This window comes from Scyliorhinus canicula, chromosome 7 (genome assembly GCF_902713615.1).
Source record: "Scyliorhinus canicula chromosome 7, sScyCan1.1, whole genome shotgun sequence".
Taxonomy (NCBI): Eukaryota; Metazoa; Chordata; class Chondrichthyes; order Carcharhiniformes; family Scyliorhinidae; genus Scyliorhinus; species Scyliorhinus canicula.
In genome coordinates, this window is record NC_052152.1 from 36,391,457 (window position 1) to 36,409,263 (window position 17,807).

A 17,807-nucleotide genomic window follows, 5' to 3' on the forward strand; every position below is an offset into this window, starting at 1 on the left:
TGAAGCATTGATGCTAACCACCATGCTACCGTGAGGTATTGCGGTACCTAGTAATGCTGGAACACCATTGGTAGATAATGTATGCTTTCCATTGGTCGAGCCTGTATGGTAGCTCCGCCCTGCAAGGCGGGGTATAAGAGCCCGTGCCGCCCAGCAGCTTCCGTACCAGCCTCCCCGGACAGGCGCCGGAATGTGGCGACTAGGGGCTTTTCACAGTACCTTCATTGAAGCCTACTCGTGACAATAAGGGATTTTCATTTTTTTTCATTCATTCCTTTCTGTACCTGAGCTGCTGGGGAAACATCTAGCGTATTAAAGCCTTCAGTTGGACTACAACCTTGCCTTAGTAGTCATTGATCATGCATCAAACACAAAATAAAGTGGATATTTATTTTTTTACGAAATGACTTCAAAGATTTTTTTTTTAATAAAAACACATTTTCTCAAACATTCTATTACAAATTGAAGGTACGAGACTCCATCTGTTGAACTATTAACAAGCAATAAATGCAGTGTATTAATTTCAAACAACATAATTCAGTCCTGAATTCAAGTAATGCTGCTTCTCAATTCTATGCCACAGACTGGAATGATCTTACAAAGATCAGAGTGAATCTCTAGTCACCTTGGTATATAAGTTACCCAACTGTGCCCAAACCGAAACAACACAACTAGAGAAACTAGCTGTAGAATTGCTGAACAGATAATTCCATGTCACCACGTCAAACAATGAACTATAACAGAGCTTCAGGAAGATTCCAAAAGCCTACTTTTATATTCTTTACTGGAAACATTTTCATCATTTAAAAAAAATTAAGCTATTAGAAAAATGAACAACTTGAACATTTAGGTTGTCACAATTAAAGTGATTGTAAGTAACATTACGGGGGTACAAGCTTCAAGAATGCGGTTTCCACGTGAAAGGACGTTGACTGCATATTAATCGTATTTGAACCCTGTGCAGGTGTATGTAAATTCAGCTTCTTCAGGTCACCATCCGAACCATATCCCATGGTGTAATCAGCAATCACTGGCAAAACATTTTTCCATCTCCAGAACCAGCAAAAATGGGATGTTAAGGTCAATTCCACTTTTCTTCTTTTCCAAGGTTTGTTAACAGAGGTTTTAATGATGAAACCCCACTTTGGCTAGAGTCCATCATTGTCTTCTCAATGCCCAATTCCCTCATGAGAGTCCCAGAAGGAGGTGGCTTTTGATGCCACACAGCATTTGCAGCTTGCGTTACTCCTCACATCACTGTACCACACGCAAAAGGGATTATTCTCTTGTGCTCAATCTTTCAACGGTCCATCGATTAGTGGTTTGTTTCCCCAGTATAAAAAGGACTCCAGGCAGCACGGGAAACTGTGCTCACCAGAATACAGCAGCACTAATTCCAACAAGAATGCTTACTTCAATATTCTCCAGTCAGATCAAAAATTGTATTGGATGACTTCAGCTTCTTCAGAAACATTTGTTCAGCAGTGACATTATGGTACACCATCTGCAAATGTAACAGTACAATTAATAGTGCTCAAAACATAGGTAGAAATTTCATCATACGAAACATTAAAACAAACCAGCTTTGTTTTCAATAACACTTTCATTCATAAAGCACACATTAGGTATGGGCATGACTTGTAGTTTGGATGTAAAAATCACACTGACTCACAGGGCTTGACTTCCTCCTGGTCAGTGATGCAGAGCAAATTTATCACTAGGTTACTGAAATCTGGCAGTAGCACTGCACTGACAGAAAACAGATTCTTTAATGATCAGCACCGGTACGAACATTTAGTGTTTGGTAATGCAAGACCCATATAGCTGCAAAATACAGAGAGAACATCCAAACATACATACAGTCGTATGAATTAGGAGGAGTTGGCCATTCGGCCCCTCAAGTCTGCTCTGCCATTTGATAAAATCATGGCTGATCGGGTTGTGACCTCAACTCCCCTTTCCTGTCTAACTCCGACATAGACCCTCTTTGACTCCCTTGTCAATTCAGAACTTAACTACCACAACCTTAATAAATATTCAGTGACCCTGCCTCCACTGCTCTCTGCGAAAGAGCCACAGGCTAACAATCCATCAAAAGAAAATAATTCACTGCCATCCCCATCTTAAATGGGAGACCGTTTATTTTTAAAATGTGTCCCTTGGCCCTAGTTTCTCCAATAAGGAGAAACATTCTCTTGGCATCTACTTTGTCAAATCCCCTCAGGGTCTTACATGTGTCTGAGTGATCACCTCTCATTCTTTTAAATTCCAATGGGCACATGCCCAAGCTATTCAACCTTCCGCTACAGTTTCCCACATTACACTCCATCCATCAATTTTTTGCCCACTCACTTAACCCATCTTTATTCTTTTGCAGACTCCTTTTGTCCTCTTCACATCTTACTCTCCTACCTATATTTGTGTCATCAGCAAATTCTGCAACCGTACGTTATCCAAGTCAGTAATATAACTTGTAAATAGTTGATGATCCACCACTGAGATCCCTGTGGCACTCCACTAGTTACAGCTTGCCAAACTGAAAATGACTCATTTACCCCTACTCTCCGATCCAATCTTTTATCCATGCTACTATATTACCCCTTACACCATGAGCTCTTATTTTGAGCAGTAACCTTTGATGTGGCATCTTATAAATTGCCTTCTGGAAATCCAAACACACCACATCTACAGGTTCCCCTTCATCCAATTTGCTGGTTGCTGTTGTTGCTGGTTACTTTCTCAAAGAACTCTAATAATTTAGTCAAATGCTACTTCCATTTCATAAAACCATGTTGACTCTACCGGATTGCATTAAAAGGTTTTGCAAGTTCATGTTTGCTACTTCACCCAAGCACTATGCAAAGGGCAAGTCATCCACAACATTAAAATCAACACACCAAATCACTGTCATGTTATTTAGCAATAAAGACTAATTTCAGGGGAATGATTTGCATGTCTCCGAGGGTTGTCATCCATAATTCTGCAGACATCACCCGCAACTTTCAATCATCATATCAAGAGCTCAATCCTGTTTCATGCCAACAGAATGCAGAACTGCTATCATAGTATGGAGAATTCTTATAAATTGGTATATCAAAATAGGTTTTCATTGTATTTCTCAAATTTAAAAAAAAGCCTTCTGGTACTGACCCATTTACTTTGAGCCAGCAGTATCAAGCAGCAATGTGTCAGCTTAGAGATTTCTTTAATTTCTAAGCGTACAAGACTATGGGTTCCATTTAAACCCCAATCAGATAAAAATTGAGCAGGTAAATAGTCACACAGTCAACCTTCACTAGCTCGTCAATGATCCAGCTGAATCTCGTGGTCTTTGTTCTTCACCTGCTCTTCTAAGCAACATCAAAAATATCAGTCCGAAGCTGTTGGTGTCTTTCTTTAAATACACAGATAGTCCTAACTGTTATTTTAATTTTGCCCTTAATTGGAAAACTACCGAGGTCAGAAGTCAAGAAAGTTTATAAGGAGTAATGTTTTACTTTCCACTCGGAGGCCAGGAGGAGCATGAATGATTTCAGCATTCAGCATCTTTTTGTTCCATGAACGATTTGCAAGGCAAGGACAGCAGGAAAAGTACACAATTTCATGTCCAAACCCAATTCAAATTAACTGCCTCAGGGACTTCAAAACATTTTGAAATAAAATGTGGCCTCAGGTCTCAGCTTTTGGCAGAACTGGGCCTCATCTTCAATGTGACAGGTTTCCCCAAGATGCTTATGCTCAAGCCTCAAGAACTTAATACTTTTGGACGGTTTACCAGCCTCTGTTAAAACGCCTGCTGCGAATGGGGACAAAGATTTGTTGCAGCGAGTCTTAGATATACTGGTGCAACCTTAAAAATTCTTTATAAATCCTTTTGAATTTGGCACCATGGGTTTCGGGGTTAATGCGAGGGTGTCCAAAATCAGGGCCGAAAATCAGAGTGGCGAGAAGGTGGAACCCATTGCTACATGGACTGGTTCAGGTGAATATGACAGTCACGCTAAAGGGGAAGCTACTTGGGTTAAGGGAGAAAGAAATAAAAGATTACCTTGATAAGGTGAGGTAGGAAGAGCTACAAGTCAAGCATGCACACCAGCATAGATCTGTTGGTTTGGCTATCCTACTTCTGTACTCCAAATTCTCTCTATGCAGATTAATCTCGGCCACCAGATCAATGGTAGGCGTAGTGTCATTGAGGGTCAAACGGCTGGAAATACATTCTACCGCATGTCGTAGATTTGAAGCCACAGTCAGAGCAACCATGATCTTATCGAACGGCAGATCAGGGTGCAGGGGCTGAGTGACCGACACCTGCTCCTAATTTGTACATTTGTAGGAATGCATCCATTTCTATATAGGCACAAATGCCACATTATTTCCAGCAAAAACTCCAGGCGACAGTGATGCAGTAATGCAGTGAAGCATGTGCCAATCTCATTTTTGATCCCAATTTAGCAATTGGCAGAGGGAAGCTGGAAAATCCTGATCTCTAGATGTGTATATTTCAACAATACAATGAAATTTGTTGCTTCTTAATAGACCCAATTTGTAATTTGGAGCCTATTATGTACAACCTGTCAAGAGTTTTCATTTTCTACCATATGAAAAAATCTGAAGCAAAAAAATCTTTTGACTTCAATTAATGCATTGAGCAGTTGCAGAAGGGATTTATTGCCCACTCTTGAGCACTCCACCTCAGACTTTTTTCTTGCTGTTAAATTTCAATTGAAAACCATGGAATAGGTATCTGGAGAGCCTCTGAATCATAGCAGCTTGGCTGAATTGGTATCACTCTAGTTTCTAGCTCAGAAGGTTGTGGCTGCAAACTCCACTCATAATCAAGGATGACATTTCAGTCAATTATTGAGGGGAAGCTGCACTGTTGGTGGTTCTACTGGTCCGGATTGATGTTGAGGATCCTGATTTTTCCTCGGGGTTTGATTCTCTCTCAACCATCACCAAAAGCAATTAGTTGGTCATTCATCTCATTGTTTCCCAACATCGCCATGTGAAAGATGCTTTGCTAATGCGGCAAGTGTCACTACTCCACTTCACAGCAACACATCGTGTGCAAAACACTTGAACCATTTCTCAAAGATGTGATATGGTATTTCTTTTCAATGTATTATGATATCTTGGTGAAGAATAAACAAGATAACATACAGTAAGGGCAAACGTATTGGCGAAGGTACTGGCGGGTAGGCTGAAGAAGTGCCTCCCAAAGGTGATAGGTGAAGATCAGATGGGGTTCGTGAGAGGGAGGCAGCTCTTTTCAAACGTTAGAAGGGTATTGAACGTCGTTATGGTACTGGCGGAGGGGAAGGAAACAGAGGTGGTTGTGGCATTGGACGCTGAGAAGGCGTTTGACCGGGTAGAATGGGGGTACTCGATGGCAGTTCTGGAACGGTTTGGAATTGGACCAAGATTTGTGAACTGGGTAAAGCTACTATATAAGGAGCCGAGGGTGAATGTCCGCTCAAATAAAATCAGCTCGAGATACTTTTCTCTCCACCATGGGACAAGGCAGGGATGTCCTATGTCCCCCCCCATGCTGCTTGCATTCGCGATTGAGCCGTTGGCCATCACATTAATAGGTTCGGGGGTATGGAAAGGAATAGTGCGGGGGGGGGGGAGATAGAGCACAGGGGTCCTTATATGCCGATGACTTGCTGTTATACGTGTTGGAACCGAGTGTGTCGATAGGGGGAATATTGGAGCTGCTTTGAGTGTTTGGGACTTTCTCGGGGTACAAACTAAATCTAGACAAGAGTGAGTATTTTGTGGCGTCTTGGCTGGGGGTGGGGGCAGGGGTGGGGGGGGGTGGGGGGCTGCCATTCCGTAGGCAGGGACACACTTTAGGTACCTGGGGGTACAAGTTGCCAGGAAGTGGGGGGGCTCTGCAGGTACAACATTTCTAGTTTGGTGGGGAGAGTGAAAGCTGATCTGGCAAGGTGGGATGGTCTCCCTCTGTCACTCGCGGGTAGGGTACAGGCGGTTAAAATGAACGTGTTGTCACTATTTCTGTTTATTTTTCAATGCCTGCCGATTCTCCTGCCAAAGGCTTTTTTCAGGGAGATTGAGGAATGATTACTTCGTTCATATGGGAAGGGAAGGTGGCCAGAGTTAGAAAGGTGCTGCTACAGAGGGGAAGGTAGGTAGCGGGGTTTGGGTCTTCCGAACCTGATGTATTACTACTGGGCGGCGAATGTGGAGAAGGTGCGGAGCTGGGTCAGAGGGGCTGATTCCTAGTGGGTCAGGTGGAGGAGAGTTTGTCGGGATTGAAAGCACTAGCAACAGCGCCGTTCCCGATAGCCCCGGGGAAATACTCAGGGAATCCGTTAATAATAGCTTCATTGAGAATTTGGAGGCAGTTTCGCCAACACTTCGGGTTGGGGGCAGGGTCAAGGGAAATGCCGATTTGGGGGAACCACAGATGTGAGCCAGGGAAGTGGGATGGAAATTTTCGGAAATGGGTGGAGAAGGGGATTAAGACACTAAAAGATTTGTTTCTTAGGGGTCGGTTTGCAGGATTGAAGGAGCTGGAAGCGAGGTATGGGCTGGAGCAGGGGGAAATGCTTAGATACATGCAGGTTCGAGATTTTGCCAGAAAGGAGATACAGAGCTTCCCGGAGGAGCCGGCCTCCACATTGCTGGAGGAGGTGCTGACGACAGGGGGACTGGAGAAGGGGGTAGTGTTGGCGGTTTATGGAGCTATTTTGGAAGAGGAGGGGCACCACTGGAAGGGATCAAAGCAAAGTGGGAGGAAGAGTTGGTTGAGGGTACGGAGAAGGGGCTCTGGTGTGAGGTGCTCCGAAGAGTGAATGCCTCCACCTCGTGCGCGAGGTTGGGGATACAGGTGAAAGTGGTATACAGAGCACACCTCACGAAGGCGATTCTGTGAAGGAGTAGAAAGTAGATGTGTGTGAACGTTGCCGGGGTGGGGGGGTGCTAATCACGTTCATATGTTTTGCTTCTGTCCAAAACTAGAGGATTACTGGAAGGAGGTTTTTAGGGTAATTTCTAAAGTGGTGCACGTGAAACTGGACCCGGGGCCCCGGGAGGCCATATTCCGGGTGTCAGACCAGCCAAGATTGGAAATGGGTACGGAGGCAGATGTTGTAGCCTTCGCCTCATTCATCGCCCGAAGGTGGATCCTGATGGGATGGAGAGCAACCTCTCCACCCTGTGCCCTGGCGTGGCGGGGAGACCTGTTGGAATTCCTGACTCTTGAGAAGGTTATGTTTGAACTGAGGGGAAGGATGGAGGGGTTCTACAATTCATGGGCATTATTCATTATGCACTTTCAAGAACTGGATAACATCGAACATTAGTTGGGGCGGGTGGGTAGGAGGTAGGGGGGCTGTGTATGTTAATGGCGACTATGGATGATCCTCAATTCCTTTTTGTCATTTGTTTGAGTGAACATGCGGGCTAATGTTTGGGGTTTGGTGGGAGGATGGGATCGTTGTTATTGATATGGGGATTGACACATTCGTTACTGATTATTGTTTATTGTTGGTCGGAGTAAATTTGGGAGAAAATGTGAAAAAGGAGAATTAAAAAAAAAACATACAGTCAGGGAAGTTACTGCAGTGGAATAAATTGATACTCGGAACTAGTTATTGTGTGCATGAAATTGAAGAGACTTAGAAGCTGGAGTTTTTAGCGTAACTGCTGAATGGAATTCTATAAAAGGTGTTTGTGTGGTCAAAGAAATTCCTGATGAGAGGCAAGCAAATATCAGCTCTAACCAAAATCAATTCACAACCAACAATATTCACTAATCCCTGGAGTTTTTGAAGCTGTTGCAAGTAGGAAATTGAAAATACCGTTAAATAAGGAAATCGATACTCAAGTTATTTAAATAAGTTTCTAATAAATATATATATAGAACTTGGGATTGATTCAGTGACATACCTTTTTCATGGTTGACATGGTATCACTGCCGTAATAATGCAAAGTGCTATTAGGATTATATACATCATATTTAAAGCCAGCTATGTGAACTTTATCACACATAGTGAGTGCCATAGTTATTGCAATAATTCCAGTTGTTGGATATTGAGGTGGCTGTCAAAACAACAAGTTAAATGTAAGTGTATTCACAAAGGCATCATAGCAGAGGAAAAATAAACAAATGTTTTAAGCACAACTAATCGAAACTGCAAGACCGTTGCAAATAACACTTTACCCAGTCATTACTAAGAGTGTCGAATCTTACAAATGCATACTCCATAAAGACACAATATGTTACTGAATATTCCTTTAATCACCACAAAGTTGGCACAAAAGAATGCTTATACACATTAAATTTCATCAAAGGGGTCGATCTGATTTTCTGGTCTACTACTCTTTGCTGCAGATCCAATATAAACCTTGGTGCTCATTCCTGGGATCAGTTGAACAATATATCTGTTCTCCGGGCACGTTACTTTTCAGTAAATTTAGAGGGCTTACCAACAAAGTAATTGTTCTTTATCTTGGGAGCTAAGGAAGAGTAGCTAAATGACATCCTGTGAGGAGGTACGTGCAGTTTGCCGAGCTACATGATTAAACACTTTTATTTCAACGAGGTGACAGCTCCTCCTATATGAATCAGGAGTCGCCAAGTGAAAGGCACAAAAAAGTAATAACTGAACAGTACTTCTAAACTCCGGCTATTCAGTTCTGGAAAAACTTTGGACTTAAAACAATAAAAATGATCTTCACTTCTCTGACGGGCTGTTTTGAGTTGCTCTCATCAGTGGAAGTGTGAAATCAGATGACAGGAAACAAAGTCCTTGACCAGTTCTTACTGAAGTGCTGACTTGGTGATGTGAATCTCTGTGGAGTGACCAAATAGATCCAAACATCAATGCGAACCAGAGAGGAAAGGCAGCCGCAAATTTCACAGTGCTGCAGTCGAAGGCTGTTCCCCAGCACAGTCTGCAGAATCGGGAAGATAGGATCAGCATACTTGGTGCTGGGTTTCCAATTTCAGAGGAAAAAGATGTTTAAAATATTGAGACCAAGCTGTGCCCTAATTTGACACTAGAAATTCATACACATAAATTAGTCCCACACCTGATTTATTCTGAGCGCAACTTGCCCAAAACAAGCACATCAAACCTGCAAGCTGTTCACCAGGTTGTCAAATTAGTAAAACTTTCACGTTAACTTGAATAATTTAATTTGTGAAATAAAACTTTATTTTAAGCTCATCGCTTGTTGTTGTTTTCCTTCCATTCAGTGCTCTTTTTGGATCGCACTCCCCTTGGCAGTAGTCACGTTACCGTGAACTCAATTCTTAAGAGTTATAAACAGTGCTGGGCGCAGTTTCCGACTGGCTGCCTTGGATTTCCTCACCGTGTTCAAATTCAGCAGAAGGAGAAGGAGGTTTCTGACACAATCCATTTGTGGGTGACACAACTATTCGAATGAGCAAGAATAATGGATGGATGGCCATTGTGCTGTTGACCAGCGCAGAACACCAGTCAAAAGTACAATCAGTACAATAGTTGATGCACTAGTGAAATGTTGAAGCAGCACTTCCAATGGGAGAGGAAGTTGTACTCTTTCATCCCAAGTTTCAAAAGGTCATTTGCATCTTCTACAGATTCACTACTTGAGAAGAGTGGAAGCTAGTAAGCTAATGGCACCAACTCTGCATCCTTGTCAACAGAGAAGGTGGAAGGATAAGTGACCTCAGCTGATGCAAGACTGGGCAAGCTAGTGTGGAAAGATTGAATCAACAGGCTGTAATTGAAAACAACTCTGCAGCCTCCAAAGTTCCTATAAACTCATCTACATTCCACTCGTCCCAAAGTCCAAGGTCAAACTCCCCGGCCTTCATCACCAATCTATACAAACAGCAGTAAATCATACATGCCCAAGAAAGTCCCTGCAAAGTCCTTCTGACTAACATCTCAGTATTTCTCCCAACATTGTAGGAGCTGGCAGACCAGTCAAGCAACAACTTGAAATAGCTATACTCACCGGATTAAATCTTTCAGTCAAGATTCCAGACTTCTTCATCACTATCTCTGGGTATGTCTTGTCTCAGGGGCAGGATAGACCCACTGGAGGTGGGGGTACAGTGGTGCACATTGGGAAGGGGTGGCCGTGGAAGTCCTCAACATCGACTCCAAACCCCATGAAATCTCATGGGAAAGAAAGCCTCCTGCTGATTATAACCTTTTTTTTAAATCAGCTAATTAATCAAGTGCGCCTCCACAGAGAAACAGCATGGAGGGCAGCAAAGGTACGGAATGTGTTGGGGTGGCTTCCAGGTCTATCACCGGAGTGGCCCTGTATCAGCACTACTGCCTGAGCTGGCCTAATCTGCTGCATTATTAGATGGCTTTGACACAGCCTCACTTCCTGTCTCTTCAGTAATCCCCCCGATTTGGGGGTTAGAAGAGACAGGTTGGGTGCTCATCCCGAGAGTTGAAGGTTTCATCTGTCTCTTCTCAGATCATTCTCCAGTTTCAGGCTGCCCTTTCTAAATGACCAGGGATTTGTAGTTCATTTGATTGGCCCTGAAGAACTCAAAGCCGGTCATCAAGGTGCTCTTAAAAAGCAAATCCTTTAAACTCTGTCGATCAGAAGTAAGAGTCTCCTCTGATTTAGAGTCCAGGCACAGCTTGCTGAGCAAAACTGTACATATGAGCAGACAAGTCACATATCTGTAGGAGCAGAACATTCAGGAGATGGCACCCATTCTGCAGGTACTTAAAATGTTCTTGCGCAGCCACATATCGCTGCATATAGCTTGCTGAGCTCACAAAGCACTGCATAAAGAGTACCTGCTGATAAATAAGGTCTGTCGGCAGTCCTTCAAGGGTGCAAATCTCTGAGTCCATCACCATTTGCTTCTCCTCATAGAATTTACAGTGCAGAAAGAGGCCATTCTGGCCATCGAGTCTGCACCGGCCCTTGGAAAGAGCACCGTACCTAAGCCCACTCCTCCACCCTATCCCCGTAACCCCACTTAACCTTTTTGACACTAAGGGGCAATTTAGCATGGCCAATCCATCTAACCTGCACATCTTTGGACTGTGGGAGGAAACCAGAGCACCCGGATGAAACCCACACAGACACAGGGAGAAAGTACAAACTCCACACAGATAGAATTGAACCCGGGGCTCTGGAGCTGTGAGGCAACAGTGCTAACCACTGTGCCACCCCACTGGTGCTCTTTTATTAATCGGTGCATCCTCTTGGCTATCCCTATCTAACTCCCCTAAAGTGGATGTATCTAAACCAGTGCTGTAGAGTCTGCAGCGCTTTAAAGTGATCACATCATCTCTGCCTTTATGCTAGGCACCTGATCTTGAGACCCCCCAAAACAAAAGAATATGGTGGCGATTCTCCGAGCCCCGGGCCGGAAAATTGCCGCAACCGTGCCATGATGCCCCAACGCCGGCGCGCTATTCTCAGAGTGTGGAGAATCGGTGCCATTTGCGCCGGCGCGTTTGGCGCGGCGGCAGCCGCTGGAATCGGCGGGGCTGACGATTCTCCGGCCTGGATGGGGCGAGCGGCTCCGCCAATACGACAGAGTACCGCCAGCGTCGTTCACCCCTGGTCGCTGCGGGAAAGATCAGGGGGTGGCCTGTGGGGGGGGCGCCTCCGATGGGGTCTGGCCCACGATCAGGGCCCACCGATCTGCGGGCCGGCCTCTCCCACCCCAGGCCTACTTTCTGGCACGGCAACCCCATGTTGGGTCGGGGCCAGCGCGCGTAAGAAGTTCCCTGCGCATGCGCAGGTTGGCGTGGCCCAACTGCGCATGCACAGGTTGGCACGTCGCCCATTTGGCATCACGTAAGGAGGTTGGAGCGGCGTGAACCGCTCCAGTGTCATGCTGGTCCAGGGGCCAGACCCCGCCGTGCCCGGGCCCGGTTCGCGCCAGCGCGAACACTTGGACCCAATATTGAAGAATCGCCCCCAATATTCCAGAAAGTATTTAGGCCAGAGCTATTCTCACCACCTTTTAAGAGAGGGGAAGTTTTAGCTGCCCCTTAGTGATGGACGGTGGAAGTTGAAGTTGGAGTGAATCATTAGTTTGCTGGATTGGCACGAAGCCACCAACGTCTCTCTGGCCCACTCTCCCGATGAACTGCTCCTTTGGTGACCCAGAGGTTACGGGCTGGCGGCACTGCCACCTGTTAGTTCAGTTTGTCTCAAATTGATGGTGTAATTTTCTCTTTTGAAAAAAAAGATGAGTATTTTACAGCAGCACGCCATGCATCATAGCAGTGAGCCACATACACTGCATATGCTGAGAAAAGGTGAAAACGGAACATGCAAATAATTCCGGAAGCCAAATGTTGAATCAGCGAGAAAATCTATTGGAGTTTGTGTGAAGAACAGGAAGTTCTTCAGCAGACACCATATTACAGGTGCAGCTTCTTAGGTTTAGGAGACTGAAAGGTGGGACCAGGGCTTTGCAATTGGTGATAATGGTGTGACAAGATATTGTGACTGCGGGCTCGACATACTCAAATGCAGCAGTCCTCCTGCTTCGGATTAGTCTTCCTTGGTATGTTTCCCCAATCCAAATTATTTTCCCATTGGCAAAATACCCAGAAAACTGCTTGCTACACAATTGCTGCACACTTTGGACATTTCTTGGGTATCCCACTTTCCCCAGGGACATCTTTCAATAAAACCTCCATTCTGTCTTTCCCAAGGAGAAAGCTCTTTCAACCATTCCCCATTCTGACTCATTGGACAGCCTTCGGAAATGAAAAAAAAAAAGGTGCTTTCCTTGAAGAACTCCTGATTGCACGGGTAATTGAACATGGAGAAGCTGCAGTGGGGTTTTTTAGTTCATTTGTTCAAGTTGACCAGCTATGAAAATGGTTAAATCTGGCAGCCACACAATTAGCTATCATGTGCACACCCGCATTCCTAGCTCACGTTATTCTGGGAGCACAAGCCCTTTTACGACCTGAGAATGGAACTAATGCTCATTGTGAGGGTCAGTGTCAGAGGAAAGGCTTATAATAGAATAATTACTATTGATGTTCTTTGGTTTTCCACCATTAATAGAAACCCGTTAGAACTATGAATACAGGTGGTGACTAAGTGCTTGGAGATATTGGATAGCAATGTTTTGTTTGTTGTTTTGTGCAGTACATTGAAGCACATCTTGGCAATGAAATTGTGGACAGTTGCCATCAGGTATATAAAAGCTTTCAAGCAAGGTGGGTCAATTATGTCACCACAAGACCTTTACAAGTAAGAACATTAGGAAACATGCTGCACCAGACTGTTCCTACACAGTTCCTAGTGTCTTGACTGGTGAATATTAATCCAGAGCTTGTCAAATGGGAATTAATGGAATTTTAAAATAAATTTCAGCTCAAACCATTCTGCAGAGCTGACTGCTCGATTAAATAAATATATTTGAGTGCATTCATGCTGGTTTCAATCTTTGTGATCTCAGTTAAAAGCTGTACAGAAAAATTACAAAAATTGGAAAGGAAAACATATTTATCAGCATACCTTCGGCCAAGGCACATGTGTGGGTAGTTTTAGTAAATCAAAGGCTGCTTTCTGGACTATGGAAGGTTTTAGTATCCTTATTTGACTACTTTTGTACATGAGTTGCACAGGTATTTTTTTCCAAAATCCTCGCATGGACTGTAATAAAATCATAAAATAGGTTGCAGTTTTGAAAACACATTGTAATTACAGTTAAATCTTGACAACCACTTTAATAAGGGAGCATGGTCAGCCTCCATCTAGTGAACTCTACAACATCTACTAGAAGAAATTAGCTGCATTTATTCTTTTTCAGAGTCTATTTTGGTCAATTGATCAAAAGGTATGGTTCAGAAGAGCACCACATTCTGGACACCATCACCAAACTGCTATACTTTTACTGAAGTTGCTAAATTGTGATTGACCAGCAGTGAAATTCTGCCTGCGAAACTACACCCTGCAAGGAGTTACTAAAGATCATTGAGTACCCAGGGTGGTGGGTGGGTGGGATGGGACACAGGCAGAGTTTCGGATCAGCTGAAGCTTTTAAAGAGGGTGGGAGGCCAATCAAAAGAATTTCAGAAGTGCCAAGCCTGAAGGTGACAATGGCATGGATGGGATTTCAGCAGCAGATGGGTGTAGGCCTGGACTGTTGAAGGTGGATCGAGACTTTATTTCATAGGGGAATATATACAGGATTGAAACATGGATCAGCACCATATAATACACCAAGATAATGAACAGTTTGATTCAGTCTGACACAGTGGCCAACTTCCCTTCCCTCTACGGAGCTCTTGAATTTGTTAGTGCCCATCTTCCTCAACATTCCATGACTGAAACCGTCCAATCAAGTTACTACCTCTATCCGAGATAAAATCAGTGGTAAAGAAACAGATTTCGATAGTCTCTAGGAGGGAAGAAGGGGAGGGTAGAGTCTCGGGTATATATAAGGTGCTCATGAGGGAGGAAGGGTCCCAGACAGAGGAACTGAAACTTAAATGGGAGGAGGAGCTAGGCGGGGAAATGGAGGACGGGCTGTGGGCAGAGACCCTGAGTAGGGTAAATTCGACCGCGACATGTGCTAGGTACGGGCTGATTCAATTTAAGGTTGTTCACCGGGCCCATATGACGGTGGCTCGGATGAGCAAATTCTTCGGGATAGAGGACAAATGCGCTAGGTGCGCGGGAGGACCAGCGAACCATGTGCACATGTTTTGGGCATGCCCTAAGCTGAGGGGTTACTGGGAGAGATTTGCGGGGGTCATGTCCCAGGTGCTAAAAACAAGGGTGGTGATGAGTCCAGGGGTGCCAATTTTTGGGGTTTCGGAGGACCCGGGGGTCCAGGGGGAGAAAGAGGCCGATGTTTTGGCCTTTGCTTCCCTGATAGCCCGGCGACGAATACTATTGGCGTGGAGGGACTCAAAGCCCCCGAAGACGGAGTTGTGGCTTGCGGACATGTCGAGTTTCCTGGGTATGGAGAAAATTAAGTTCGCTTTGAGGGGATCTGTGCAGGGGTTCGCCCGGAGGTGGCAACCATTTATTGACTTCTTTGCGGGAGAGTGAGCGTCAGCAGGGGGTGGGGGGGGGGGGGGGGTAGAGTAGAGTAGGAGGGAAAATATGGCGGGTAGTACCGGTGGAAGAGGCGGCTTGTGCAATATGTTATGATTGAAGTATTGAAAGTACATGGATGTTTGCACATTTTTGCCTTTCTTTTGCTTTCTTTCTGATGATGTCTGTAACTGTTTATAAAGCCAAAAACTACCTCAATAAAATTGTTTATTAAAAAAAAAGAAACAGATTTCGAGTCGAGGGGACTCAAGACAACGGCTTAGATTTTCCCAATGCTTTGTTAGAGGAAGCTACAGCTCATCCAGAAATGGATGACAGATGAGTAGCCTGACAACACAAAGGCAATGGATTGGCGAAAAGAGTGGGTGAGAATGGCTGGGCTAGATGCTATCAAGTGGACAAAGAGAACCTGACTTCCTGGGCGCGTTCCTATGGCCACGCTGCGTCGGAAAATCAGCTCGCCATGGCGCAGCGTGGCCATTGAAAACAGTAAGTCTACGTTCCCGGGATCAACCCGGCTTGCAACACCTCGCAGAATTTAATGCAATCGCGTGAGAAGTTACGAGGTGAATCCTGCCCACAATGGGCTGGATCACTTTTTGGCAAATCTGCATATTAGAGTGAGGAAGTAAGCATTACTCTAATGGAAAATTCCCGAAGTGCCTGAGACTTCGGTATTCAACGCAAATGGGGACCAGATGGAACAGCACTTGGGGGTCACCAAGGATATCGGAGGTCCCTAGCCTTATGCTCTTTGGGCACCATAGTGCCCTGGCACTGCTGGTGCCACCTTGGGGGGGGGGGGGGGGGGGGGAGAGAGAACGGGACCAGGGACCCTCCCATTTTGCGTTCGAGCCGTGGGTGGGTGTGGGGGGGGGGGGGGGGGGAGTGGTCAGGGATTGTTTTGGGAGCTTTGGAGATCTGATCTCTACCTACAATGGGGAGTTCCTCACTGTAAAAAAAGGGGCTGATTGGCCTCGGCCGCGTGTTCTCCTTTCAGGCCCCTTATTCAAAGCACGTGCCAGGGAGCACGTGGCTAAACACACTCGCTAGCGGACTTTGTTCCCTTTTGGGAAGATTGCGCCCCATGGTGTCACCAAACAGAGGTACTTTGACAAGGAAAGGCCATCCTGGTGGGTCTCTAGAAGTAAAGATACACAGCCACCAGGAATTGGAGCCATTAATTTTATTTATTTGTTTTTTATTCAATGATGGGACGTTCACAGGCTGTGCCAGCATTTATTGCCCATTCCTAATTGCCCTTAAAGGTGCAGTTAAGAGTCAACCACATTGCTGTGGGCCTGGAGTCACATGTAGGCCAGGCCAGTTAAAGAGGGCAGATTTCCTTCCCTAAAGGGCATTAGTGAACCAGATGGGTTTTTACGACCATTGACAATGGTTTAATGGTTATCATTGGACTTTTAATTCCAGATTTTTATCGAATTCAAATTTCACCATCTGCAGTGGCGGGATTTGTAGCTGGGTCCCAGAGCATTACTCTGGGTCTCTGGCTAACTAGTACAGTGACAATGTCACTACGCCGCCACCTCCCCCTGAAAATTATCTGGCTACAATTTAATAAGCAAGAGTAGAACAAAGCCAGGGCAGTCCACCAGAGTCGGAAAACATGTGAGAGGCATTGTAGGGAGATTGTGCGATCAATTATTAAAGGCTGCAGAGAGAGCAAGGAGGTTGGGCGGCTATAGTGCATCACACACACACAAATCGTACTAGTGTCTTTGGGCCCATTTGGTTTTATGACACGGATGGAAATGTGGGCGCAAGAGAAATGGACATGGATTTTAGAGGCGACTGTACATTCAAGGACTCAAAGGGAAAGGAAAGTTGGAGGTGAGGCAGTACTTTGCAAGCATAGGGCAAACAAGTGTGATTTGATGGAGGATTGTTGTTAAAAATGAACAAATTCAGCAAACTCACCACTTTCTGCTTTGAGAGCACCTCCTTTAACCATCGTAAGTCTATTGCCTTAAAGGGAACAAAAACCAGTATTGTGTTGGGATCGTACTGGCTGTGGTCGGAAGAAATGGATTCTGGGTAAGAGAATCTAAATGTTGTTTTGTTCCCAACATCATCTTCATATCCAATCACAGGGCCACTATTTAATCTTAAAGGAATTAGAAAAGGAGCAGTGAGGTAAATTGAAACAGTATCATAAACTATTCAAAGAACATTCCTTCCACCTTTAAGTCACCCTGTAATTCCTAACTAAAATTTGAATAGCCTGACAACAAACTGAAGCTTTTTCATTCAGAAATACTGGCATTATGGCACTACTGTCTGCGGTACATAATTTACAAATTAACCAGAATAACCCAATGTCACACCACCAGAACTGTAAATCCTTACAAATTTTTGATGTAAAGAACACCAAGATTTAAGGTGATCCGATCAGCTGCCTCGGCCACTTCCCTCCCTTTATCCATCTCACCAGGCCAAACTTCATGTGAGGTTCACCGCCATACCAACTCTCCTAATATATTTCTCTAGTTTCCCTCCCATCTCCCCACTCTCAGAGATATGCTTGCCCATGTGTTATGACCAAAACAGATGTCAATTGCTGAGAAAACTAAATCCCAGAGAGAAATTTGGTTTCCGGGCCATTTTGTTGCATTCTGAAAACAAGGGGGAAACTTTCTAAACTCTGCCTAAATTTACCAGCTGAAAACAACAAATCCCCCAGAATCAGTGTACAGTGAATCTGGGATGTGGTTTCTGCCATTACTCTGAAGGGGCCAGACAGAGCAGGCGGTGGA

General features: G+C 44.7%; 1 protein-coding gene across 19 annotated transcripts in view; it reads right to left on the reverse strand.

The window, feature by feature from the left end:
- Positions 1–369: 369 nt before the first annotated feature.
- The window catches only part of LOC119968866 (type 2 lactosamine alpha-2,3-sialyltransferase-like), a 198,039-nt gene continuing 180,601 nt past the window's right edge, over positions 370–17,807 (reverse strand). For all 19 annotated transcript variants that reach the window (XM_038801782.1, XM_038801779.1, XM_038801778.1 and 16 more), the window contains 4 exons: positions 16,972–17,158; positions 13,486–13,623; positions 7,918–8,070; positions 370–1,504 (listed from right to left, as the gene is read on the reverse strand). In XM_038801782.1, coding sequence (XP_038657710.1) covers positions 1,415–1,504; positions 7,918–8,070; positions 13,486–13,623; positions 16,972–17,158 — 568 coding nt within the window. In that variant the 3' untranslated portion in view covers positions 370–1,414. The remainder of the gene's footprint in view (positions 1,505–7,917; positions 8,071–13,485; positions 13,624–16,971; positions 17,159–17,807) is intronic.